This window comes from Hemibagrus wyckioides, linkage group LG01, assembly GCF_019097595.1.
Source record: "Hemibagrus wyckioides isolate EC202008001 linkage group LG01, SWU_Hwy_1.0, whole genome shotgun sequence".
NCBI lineage: Eukaryota > Metazoa > Chordata > Actinopteri > Siluriformes > Bagridae > Hemibagrus > Hemibagrus wyckioides.
The window spans coordinates 3,213,280-3,225,779 of record NC_080710.1 but is presented as its reverse complement, the minus strand read 5'-3'; the positions used below and the strand labels follow the sequence as shown (position 1 = coordinate 3,225,779).

At 43.6% G+C, this 12,500-nt stretch overlaps 1 protein-coding gene across 4 annotated transcripts in view; it reads left to right on the top strand.

Moving 5' to 3' along the window:
• The window catches only part of LOC131370056 (thrombospondin type-1 domain-containing protein 4-like), a 60,723-nt gene that overhangs the window by 4,514 nt on the left and 43,709 nt on the right, over nt 1–12,500 (top strand). For 3 of the 4 annotated variants that reach the window (XM_058417130.1, XM_058417211.1, XM_058417359.1), the window contains 2 exons: nt 2,836–3,494; nt 3,687–4,086. In XM_058417130.1, the coding sequence (XP_058273113.1) occupies nt 2,836–3,494; nt 3,687–4,086 (1,059 nt within the window). The remainder of the gene's footprint in view (nt 1–2,835; nt 3,495–3,686; nt 4,087–12,500) is intronic. The other variant, XM_058417289.1, reaches the window with a different exon arrangement.

The following is a 12,500-nucleotide window of genomic DNA, read 5'->3' as shown; positions in this document are numbered from 1 at the left end:
AAAAACTCTCCTTACATTCTTTTATGTTTTATGAAATAACCCATAAAATAAAATAAATTCGGATATCTAGGTCTTGCAGCTGTGGCAGCCCAAAGGCAGAGTGTGTGTCCTCGTGTCGACCCTGCAGTTGAGCGGTGTTAATGGTGATTTTTTCCAACATGGAACTCGGTTTCTCCCGTTTATAAGTTATATTTCTGTTACAGAGATGTTCAGGGTCAGGCTCAGCTAAGAGGAACAAGGCGAAATAAAATTGCACTTGAACTCCCGCTACTGTGGTTTCCAGGGTCTTAGTTTTCTGGGCTGTGTTCCAAATGCCACTCTTCCCCCCCCAACACTCCTCATTTCCTACACTGCAGAATTCAATTGCACACAAACACACACCACATTACATCATAAAATGGTACCTTCACCACTAACACAGTGGTGTTTGTTCAGGGAACTAAGGAACTTTTCTTTAAGCTTGAGAGCCGAACCATTTTGTCATCAGTTATAGGTGTATCCTAATGTGTAAAAATAACAACTGTGACACTTCTAGCAGGTTTTATTTTTGGCTTTCGGAACATTTTATACACTGTGTAGAGTTGATTATGCTCAAGAAGTGAGGTGCATGCTTTATTGTGCTTTGTTTTGAGCTGGTCCAGAACTCCTGGAGTTTGGCTAAGGGTAATGGACTAAAGGGCCTGGACTAAAAGCTCTTGGCTTTGGTTCCTGTTTTGAAGCTTCTGGTCTAAATGACCTTGGTGTTTGTTTATGGACTAAGACGTCTGGACTAAAGTTCTTGGCTTAGGTTCCTGAATTAAAGGTACTTTGCTTAAGGTCCTGGACTAAAGGTCCTTGGCTTAAGTTCCTGAATTAAAGGTACTTTGCTTAGGGTCCTGAATTAAAGGTACTTTGCTTAAGATCCTGGACTAAAGGTCCTTGGCTTAGGTTCCTGAATTAAAGGTACTTTGCTTAGATTCCTGAATTAAAGGTACTTTGCTTAAGTTCCTGGACTAAAGGGTCCTTGGTTTAGGTTCCTGAAGTAAAAGAACTTTGCTTAAGTTCCTGGACTAAAGGTCCTTGGCTTAAGTTCCTGAATTAAAGGTACTTTGTTAGATTCCTGAATTAAAGGTACTTTGATTAAGTTCCTGGACTAAAGGGTCCTTGGTTTAGGTTCCTGAATTAAATGTACCTTACATAAGTTCCTTGACTAAAGCTCCTTGGATTAGGTTCCTGAATTAAAGGTACTTTGCTTAAGTTCCTAGACTAATGTTCCATGGCTTAGATTCCATGGTTAAAGTTTCTGAACTGAAGGTCCTTAGGTTCCTGGGCTAAAATTCCTTATTTAAAGGCTCCTGGTCTTTAATTTCTCTGTTAATGTACCTGGATTACTATTTCTGGCCTAAAAAGTTTTAGGTTTAAATCCTGCAAGACCCATTTACCCATTCCACATTTTCCTAACTACACACCATTCCTACTCATTTCACTGGGATTGCTGAATAATGCTGAAGAGTACTTGCAAAATATTTTTGGCTGAGGTTCCTAGTCTTAAATTTCTTTGTTAATCATCCTTGAAATTCCTGAGCATACATTCTTGTGCTAAGGTACATGGTTCTTAGTTCTCTGGCTGATGTTCCAATGTTCCTGGACTTGTGGAGCTACCATGATCTATCAACAGTCTGTCTCACTGCTGCTACTGGATAACTTATAGCTAATGCATTCCACTTCCTGGTTCCTAGTGTGTCTAAAGTTCTTCTTCTTTTTTTTTTTTTAATTTAAACTGATGTCACCGGTTCTTGTTCCCAGAGCAACAACACACCAAAATTGAATTAGTTTTGCTGGTTGTGAATTGGCTCGAGGTTTAAGGAAATGTTCTATGGAACATTTCCTGATATTGTCCTGGAACCAGTACCAGAGTAGCAGAGTATCAGAATCTCGTCCATGATTTCCATTCCAACACCAAACCTCAGGCTTGGTACATGTACAGAAACCCTGGTGTTGTATTTGTTAGACAGCATTTCTGTGTTTGTGGGTGTGAGGTTAGCAACAGAGAGACTACAATGGATGTACCAGAAACTGTAGCCTTGAGCTAAAATTCTTGGGATTAAATTCTTAGGTTAAAGTTCATGAGATAAGTCTCCTGCAGCCTGTTTCACCAGCTGAACATAAGTTCTAGAATAGCTTAATTTGAACAGAACAGAGTCTGTGGATGAACAACGGGATCAAGTGACCTAGTTTCAACATATCCCTGCTTAAAAGTTGTAGCTTGAAACATATATTTAGTGTGTGGCATAAACAAAACAACTCTCTGATTTGGTTCAATGCTAGTACAATATTGAACGTTTATAAGAGGACATGCTAATGTGGATAAAATTACAAATAGATTACAAATTTATTACAGGCACTTACATTGGGACTTATGTTAAACTGGCCCCCTGGGCATTTCAAGCCCAGAGAAACATGGAGGTATAAAAGCAGCCAGTGTGTGTAAATGTGAAGCAGAAATGTGATGGTTGTTTTCCAAATCAGTGGAGACAGCCTAGGGCAACAGGACAGATGAGTGCTAAATAGTGAGCCCTACAGGAGAGACGTGCCACACAGTAGTGAGAAAACAAATAAATGAGCTGTGAGTGGTATTATTTTTGGATTTGCTCACTTCCTGAGACAGGACGATGCCACACCTGATAGGGGCAAGTTGCAGCACATTCTAGCACATTACTCCATCGGTACTCACAGCTGTTTAATACCTACTGTAGTGCGCAGTACATCTTGTAATTGCCTCAGGCCATTCTTTTTTGATTTCACAGATCAAAACATGAAGGTTTTACTTTCTCTCTCTCTCTCTGTTCATTTCAGGCGATTGGTCGACGCCCCAGACAGACAGAAGGGGTGGGGCTAGAAGGTGTATGGGGCCCATGGAGTGAGTGGGCAGAGTGTTCTCAGAGCTGTGGAATGGGTGTGACTGAGAGGCGCAGACAATGCATAGCACCGCCCCAAACCTGGAGTGGGTCGAGTTACCTGCCGTCAAGTGGATCGAGCCACAACCCCTTACAACCCCCACACATGCCTTATTACCCCTCCTCATATCCTGGCAACGACAGACTTTATCCAGCCAACCAGAGTCCTGGACTACCCCTCTATCGAGACACACCTGAAGGGGTTGGACAAGAGCTGCCCAATCATGCTCCTCCTCTGTACCGACCGGATGTCGGACCGCCCAATCATGCACCTCCTCTCTACCGACCGGATGTCGGACCACCCAATAATGCGCCTTCTCTCTACAGACCAGATGTCGGACCACCAAATCATGCGTCTCCTCTCTACAGACCGGATGCAGGGCCGCCCAATCAGCAGCCTATTTCGATTTACCGCTCTCCATCGTCTTCATCCTCGCGTGCACACGGTCAATCAGGCAGAGGATCCCGAAGGCCACCCAATGAGGGGACAGGAAGAGTAGCAGCAGGCGGGAGTAGAAGGTCAGTCTCCACCAATGGGGATCAGGCGTCTGTGAGAAGGTGAGTGTAAATGGGTTAACTCTTTTTTTCTTTCTTTCTTTCTGACCTCCCTGATATCTATCTATCTATCTATCTATCTATCTATCTATCTATCTATCTATCTATCTATCTATCTATCTATCTATCTATCTATCTATCTATCTATCTATCTATCTATCTATCTATCTATCTATCTATCTATCTCCCCCACAGACCAATCCGTCCTGGTCAGTTTGGTTATGGCAGGGTTCCGTACTCACTCCCACTTCACCGCCAAAACCGGCATGCGCGATACACCCGTCTCCATGGAAACGTCACCATTGAGCCAATGCAGGTCAAACCCACTGCGGTTATGCAGGACATCAGCAGACAACGTGACGAGAAAGACGAGTGGGCAGACGCAAAGCCGAGGGAGAGACAAAGACAGAGGTCCATCAGGAAGCGTGCACCTCCGATAGCCTCCACCCCTTTCTCTTCACCTCTCCACAGGCCACACCCACATCCGGACACACCACCCTATGCCCTGCCACCTTACATTCAACCCCCTGTGGTTCCGCTTCAGCACTACAGGTGCTCGGGGAAAGACCGAGAGTTTCGGAAATGCACAGCAGAGGTAAGAGCACTAACATATCCTGACTTACAAACTGTATTTGGGACAAAACCTCCAGAAGTGGTTTTTTAAAATACATACAGTAACTAAATTTCCATGCTATGGTCTTGTTCCATCCAGTAGTCTTGTATGGTTTGTCATATTGTCCTTTTTACTTCTGATAAATGTTTAGCTAGCTACCTAGCATCATTGGCTAAATAGAAGGTTAGACATGTGGTGCATGTCAGATAACCAGCGAGCAAAAAACATTAGCTAATGAGTTGCTTATGTCTTGTGTAGTTTTGTCTCTTGTTGTGGTTAGCGCCTCTGTGGTTAGCGCCTCTGTGGTTAGTGCCTCTCTAGTTAGCGCTTGAGGCTGTGACCTGTCCTTTTCTTATCCTCCGTTCCATTAACTTATTATTAGCTTTGTTGGTATATTAGCAAAGCAAGCTAATTATACTAGCTACATACAGGCACTAGGGGCAAAGACGATCTCTGCTACTGTTTGTTTAGCGGCAATGGGAGCTAATTACAGGTAGGGATTGATGAAGAATGGGGAACTGAAGAAAAGTCGGACCTCACGCACCCCTGATTGTTCTGAGGAATCATCCGAGCAAGTCGTTTGGATTTGTCTCTTCATATTCGTAACTAATGTGCATATTATTGTGACTGTAGCATAGTGCTGCACTGACACTAGGGTTATTCCTGAAGAACGAAGCGAGCGAGTGTGTGTTTGGAAAAAGTGATCACGTCTGATTACATTTCTGCAGAATGGAGACGTGAGGGCTGAATTAGAAGAAAAGCTCTCTGAGTTCACTGCAGCCCTGAATAAGCAGATTAAAAGCTAGTCAGAATTTCTCACATGCCTCTGCTATGTTTATTTCTCCAAAACGTGTGGACTTTCTCCCATGTATCCTTGAGCATATCCTCTTCCTGTGGTTTGGAGCAAAGCAGCTAGTACGAGAGGCTCCCAGATTCTGAAGTGCACTGAGATTGAAAGGTATTGAGGAGAAAAAAGATGATTTGGCCGAAGTGTTTGGAAGTGCTGGAATAAACGAGCGTTATTAGGAGTGTCCTCAGACGGCTGGAGCCTGGTGCACTACTGCAGTACCACCCTGTGCGCTGCGAGCTGGAAGAGCTTCACACATGTCTCAGATTGGAACGAGGCAGCGTTTCATGCTTCAGAGATTGTTGGCAGGATGTAGTAACACACACACACACACACGCTTATATACACACAGTGGCTACAGTATATGGACAGTATTAAAAAAAATGAGGCAAAGAGTCTGAGAGCACTACAGCCTATACTGTCTGTACCTGTCTCTCTCTCTGCGGGTCTGTATATCAGTCTGTCTTTATCTCTATATGTCTATGCTTTTATACTTGTATCTCTGTCTGTCTGTCTTTATATCTGTTTGTCTGTCTGCCTATATGTCTATTGTGTCTGTCTGTCTGTCTGTCTGGGTATCTGCTTATATTTCTGTCTGCTGCCTATATGTTTGTCTGCCTATATGTCTATCTGTCGGTCTGTCTGTCTGTCTGCCTGTATATCTGCTGTATCTATCTGTCTGTTTGTCTGTCTATATGTCTGTCTGTCTGTCTGGGTATCTGCTTATATTTCTGTCTGCTGCCTATATGTTTGTCTGCCTATATGTCTGTCTGTCGGTCTGTCTGTCTGTCTGCCTGTATATCTGCTGTATCTATCTGTCTGTCTGTCTGTCTATATGTCTGTCTGTCTGTCTGCCTGTATATTTACTGTATCTGTCTGTCTATATGTCTGTCTGGCCTACTGTTTGTCTGCTTATATGTCTGCCTGTGTGCCTTTATGTCTATCTGTTTGCCAGTATGTCCGTATGTCTGTCTGTCTATATGCTTATTTGTCGATCTGTCTGTCTTTCTGCCTATATGTCTTTTTGCCCTCCTATATATACATATATGTCTGTCTGTCTGTCTGTCTTTCTGCCTATATACCTATATATTTGTCCTCCTATGTATACCTATATGTCTGTCTGCCTGCCTGTCTGTCTGTATGCTTATTTGTCAATCTGTCTGTCTTTCTGCCTATATGTCTTTTTGCCCTCCTATATATACATATATGTCTGTCTGTCTGTCTGTCTTTCTGCCTATATACCTATATATTTGTCAGTCTGACCTCCTTAATATACACTATATTGCCAAAAGTATTCGCTCACCCATCCAAATAATCAGAATCAGGTGTTCCAATCACTTCCATGGCCACAGGTGTATAAAATCAAGCACCTAGGCATGCAGACTGTTCTTACAAACATTTGTGAAAGAATGGGTCGCTCTCAGGAGCTCGGTGAATTCCAGCGTGGAACTGTGATAGGATGCCACCTGTGCAACAAATCCAGTCGTGAAATTTCCTCGCTCCTAAATATTCCACAGTCAACTGTCAGCTGTATTATAAGAACGTGGAAGTGTTTGGGAACGACAGCAACTCAGCCACGAAGTGGTAGGCCACGTAAACTGACGGGGTCAGCGGATGCTGAGGTGCATAGTGCGAAGAGGTCGCCAACTTTCTTCAGAGTCAATCGCTACAGACCTCCAAACTTCATGTGGCCTTCAGATTAGCTCAAGAACAGTGCGCAGAGAGCTTCATGGAATGGGTTTCCATGGCCGAGCAGCTGCATCCAAGCCATACATCACCAAGTGCAATGCAAAGCGTCGGATGCAGTGGTGTAAAGCACGCCGCCACTGGACTCTAGAGCAGTGGAGACGCGTTCTCTGGAGTGACGAATCACGCTTCTCCATCTGGCAATCTGATGGATGAGTGGGTGTGGCGGTTGCCAGGAGAACGGTATTTGTCTGACTGCATTGTGCCAAGTGTAAAGTTTGGTGGAGGCGGGATTATGGTGTGGGGTTGTTTTTCAGGAGCTGGGCTTGGCCCCTTAGTTCCAGTGAAAGGAACTCTGAATGCTTCAGCATACCAAGACATTTTGGACAATTCCATGCTCCCAACTTTGTGGGAACAGTTTGGAGCTGGCCCCTTCCTCTTCCAACATGATTGTGCACCAGTGCACAAAGCAAGGTCCATAAAGACATGGATGACAGAGTCTGGTGTGGATGAACTTGACTGACCTGCACAGAGTCCTGACCTCAACCCGATAGAACACCTTTGGGATGAATTAGAGCGGAGACTGAGAGCCAGGCCTTCTCGTCCAACATCAGTGTGTGACCTCACAAATGCGCTTCTGGAAGAATGGTCAAAAATTCCCATAAACACACTCCTAAACCTTGTGGACAGTCTTCCCAGAAGAGTTGAAGCTGTTATAGCTGCAAAGGGTGGACCGACGTCATATTGAACCCTATGGATTAGGAATGGGATGTCACTTAAGTTCATAGGCGAGTCAAGGCAGGTGAGCGAATACTTTTGGCAATATAGTGTATGTCTATATGCCTATATGCTTATTTCTCAAACTGTCTGTCTACATATATGTCTTTCTGCCTTTCCGTCCTCCTATATACCTATATGTCTGTCTGTCTGTCTGCCTGTCTGTTTGTTGGTCTGCTTTATATCCTTATTTGTCAATCTGCATATATATCTGTTTCTCTGTCTGTCAGCCAGTATGTCTGTCTACCTTATATCCTTATTTGTCAATCTGTCTTCCTTCACATATGTCTATTTCTCTGCCTGTCTGTCAGCCTGCCTTTCTGCCTGCCTGTCTGTCTGCCTGCCTGCCTTATATCCTTGTTTGTCGATCTGTCTTCCTTTATATATGTCTATTTCTCTGCCTGTCTGTCTGCCTGTATACCTATCTGTCTATCCATCTCTCTGTCTTCCTGTATGCTATCTCTCTCTCCCTATATGTTTGTCTCTATCTCTTTCTCAGTCCACCTGTCTGTCTGTTAATATTTGTTACGTCTCTGTGCTCTGCTCTCCACACCCCCTTGTTTTTTTTATCCACTACCCCTTGCTCCCTCCTCTGTGGTGAACGTTGTATTTGTCAGTTTATTAGCATATTTCTGCTAGGAAATTAGCGTTATTATAACTGTAGTAAATAACACCATAAAAAAAGTGCTGTTAAAATGGCATGAGGTTACCCAGAGCTGCGTTTGTGGTTGTGTCTGTGTGTCACAGTGGCACTATTTTTAAAGGGGGTGTGAGCAGTAATTGAAAGAAGACACACACACATACACACACTTATATACACACACACATACACACACATACACACACACATGGTCAGGAAGCTGTTCTTTGATCCACCTCTGGCAGGAGTGTGTGATCGCGTGATGGTTGAATCATCACCTTAGCCAATGTATGGCTGAGATTCATTTCCCCTGTGTGTGTGTGTGTGTGTGTGTGTGTATGTGTGTGAGAGAGAGAGAGAGAGAGAGAGAGAGAAAGACAGAGGGAGGAACTGAGACTAAGAAAAAGAGGGAAAACAGCAGAAGGAATGACGCACCTAAGTTATAACGCGATGAAAGAGAGCACTGTCTTTGCACGCTAACACACACACACACCGGGATTCTCAGAAAGACAGAGCAAAGAAGGAAATGAAAGAGAGAGAGAGAGAGAGAGAGAGAGAAAGAGGATACAGCACCATATCTCTCTCTCTGTCTGTTTATCCCTCATTCCTTTCCCTCCATGGTCACTGAGTAAATATTAGCAGACCCATGATGAACCGCACTGTCCAAAAGCATGACCGTGAGGAACTGCTTCCAATGCAACATGGGTAAAACACACTGCAACTACTGAACATCAGACTTAGACTCAGACCAGATCTACAGAGGGCCATCAGAGGACAAATACTTCATGTAGGACTAGTTCCATATGATGGAATGGGGATATGAAATGAAATGATGTGGGATGAAAGGATGCAGTGGTGTGGGATAAAAGGGTGTGAGATGAAAGGGTGAGGTATAAAGGATGATGGTATGGGGGGTGAAGGGGTGTGGGATTAGTTGGTGTTGGATGAAAGAGTGAAGGAGTGTGAGATTAGATAGTTTATGATAAAGGGTGTGAAATTAGATGGTGTTGGATGAAGGGGTGTGAGATTAGATGGTTTAAGATAAAGGTTGTGAGATTAGATGATGTGGGATGAAGGGGTGTGAGATTAGATGGTTTAAGATAAAGGGTGTGAGATTAGATGATGTGGGATGAAGGGGTGTGAGATTAGATGGTTTAAGATAAAGGGTGTGAGATTAGATGATGTGGGATGAAGGGGTGTGAGATTAGATGGTTTAAGATAAAGGGTGTGAGATTAGATGATGTGGGATGAAGGGGTGTGAGATTAGATGGTTTAAGATAAAGGTTGTGAGATTAGATGATGTGGGATGAAGGGGTGTGAGATTAGATGGTTTAAGATAAAGGGTGTGAGATTAGATGATGTGGGATGAAGGGGTGTGAGATTAGATGGTTTAAGATAAAGGGTGTGAGATTAGATGATGTGGGATGAAGGGGTGTGAGATTAGATGGTTTAAGATAAAGGTTGTGAGATTAGATGATGTGGGATGAAGGGGTGTGAGATTAGATGGTTTAAGATAAAGGGTGTGAGATTAGATGATGTGGGATGAAGGGGTGTGAGATTAGATGGTTTAAGATAAAGGGTGTGAGATTAGATGATGTGGGATGAAGGGGTGTGAGATTAGATGGTTTAGGATAAAGGTTGTGAGATTAGATGATGTGGGATGAAGGGGTGTGAGATTAGATGGTTTAAGATAAAGGGTGTGAGATTAGATGATGTGGGATGAAGGAGTGTGAGATTAGATAGTTTAGGAAAAAGGGTGTGAGATTAGATGATGTGGGATGAAGGGGTGTGAGATTAGATGGTTTAGGATAAAGGGTGTGAGATTAGATGGTGTTTAATGAAGGGGTATGAGATTAGATGGTTTAGGATAAAGGGTGTGAGATTAGATGATGTGTGATGAAGGGGTGTGGGATTAGATGATGTGTGATGAAGGGGTGTGGGATTAGATGATGTGTGATGAAGGGGTGTGGGATTAGATGGTGTTGGATAAATGGATAAAGGGCTGTGGGATGAAGGGATGAAATGGTATGGTATTAGATGGTGTATTATGAAGTGGTATAAGGTTAGATGGTGATAGATGAAGGGGTGTGAGATTAGATGATGTATTATGAAGGGGTGTGAGATTAGATGGTGTATTATGAAGGGGTGTGAGATTAGATGGTATATTGTGAAGGGGTGTGAGATTAGATGGTGTATTATGAAGGGGTGTGAGATTAGATGGTGTATTATGAAGGGGTGTGAGATTAGATGGTGTATTATGAAGGGGTGTGAGATTAGATGGTGTATTATGAAGGAGTGTGAGATTAGATGGTGTATTATGAAGGGGTGTGAGATTAGATGGTGTATTATGAAGGAGTGTGAGATTAGATGGTGTATTATGAAGGAGTGTGAGATTAGATGATGTATTATGAAGGGGTGTGAGATTAGATGGTGTATTATGAAGGAGTGTGAGATTAGATGATGTATTGTGAAGGGGTGTGAGATTAGATGGTGTATTATGAAGGGGTGTGAGATTAGATGGTGTATTATGAAGGGGTGTGAGATTAGATGGTGTATTATGAAGGGGTGTGAGATTAGATGGTGTATTATGAAGGGGTGTGAGATTAGATGGTGTATTATGAAGGGGTGTGAGATTAGATGGTGTATTATGAAGGGGTGTGAGATTAGATGGTGTATTATGAAGGGGTGTGAGATTAGATGGTGTATTGTGAAGGGGTGTGAGATTAGATGGTGTATTATGAAGGGGTGTGAGATTAGATGGTGTATTGTGAAGGGGTGTGAGATTAGATGGTGTATTATGAAGGGGTGTGAGATTAGATGGTGTATTATGAAGGGGTGTGAGATTAGATGGTGTATTGTGAAGGGGTATAAGATAAAATGGATAAAAGAGTGTGAGAATAGATTGTGATGGATGAAGGGATAAATGAGTGTGAGATTAGATGGTGAAAAATGGAGTGTGAGATGGATGGAGTGTGAGATTAGGTGGTGATGGATGGAGTGTGAGATTAGATGGTGATGGATGGAGTGTGAGATTAGATGGTGATGGATGGAGTGTGAGATTAGATGGTGATGGATGGAGTGTGAGATTAGGTGGTGATGGATGGAGTGTGAGATTAGGTGGTGATGGATGGAGTGTGAGATTAGGTGGTGATGGATGGAGTGTGAGATTAGATGGTGATGGATGGAGTGTGAGATTAGGTGGTGATGGATGGAGTGTGAGATTAGATGGTGATGGATGGAGTGTGAGATTAGATGGTGATGGATGGAGTGTGAGATTAGATGGTGATGGATGGAGTGTGAGATTAGATGGTGATGGATGGAGTGTGAGATTAGGTGGTGATGGATGGAGTGTGAGATTAGGTGGTGATGGATGGAGTGTGAGATTAGATGATGTAGGATGAAGGGATGAAGTGGTGTAAGATTAGATGGTGATGGATGGAGTGTGAGATTAGATGGTGATGGATGGAGTGTGAGATTAGATGGTGATGGATGGAGTGTGAGATTAGATGGTGATGGATGGAGTGTGAGATTAGATGGTGATGGATGGAGTGTGAGATTAGATGGTGATGGATGGAGTGTGAGATTAGATGATGTAGGATGAAGGGATGAAGTGTTGTAAGATTAGATGGTGAAATTTCTAATAAGGACACTGGTATTTGGAACACAGCCCGTAATGGCCGAGTCTTTGGACAGGAAATGAAGCATCCCACTTGGGATGAGGAGACAGCTGTCCATCACCTGTGTCTCTCTCTCCATGGAAACACTGCTGAGTCAGACGCTTTCCGAGAGCTGCTCATATCCTCTCACGGGAACGTGTGTGTGTGTGTTTTTCTGTCACTTTTATCTCCCTGTCTCTCTCTCTCTCTGTATTGCGCTCTATTCTCCAGCTGCATAAGTTCTAAAGCAGCTGCTTAAATTCCTGTAGCCACACACACACACACACACACACACACTCACACCCACACACACACACACACACACACACACACACACTCTCACAAGCCGTCATTCTCTCTAGAGGTGCAAAAGATTTTGTGAGCAGACACATAACCCAAGAAGGCCACACACACACACACACACACACACACACACACAGTTAAATGTCCTGAGAAAACAAACAAACAGCATTGTTATTCAGCAATATCAGGTCCAGCTAGCGAGATGTTTGTGTGTGTGTGTGTATGTGTGTTTGTGTATGTGTGTGTGTGTGTGTGAGAGAGAGAGAGAGAGAGAGAGAGAGAGAGAGACAGCTGGGTTTTAGTCAGCACAAGTTCTCAGCACATGCACTTTCTACAGACACCTAATCCTGTGTGTGTGTGTGTGTGAACTCTACACTCAGCTCACACACTGAGTCGAGGTCTCTGCATGTAATGAGAGCTGATTGAGTCGTCAGTTTATGGGTGTGTCTGTTGGGGGTGGGGGGCGGCAGGGGGGTGGAGGTGTGCG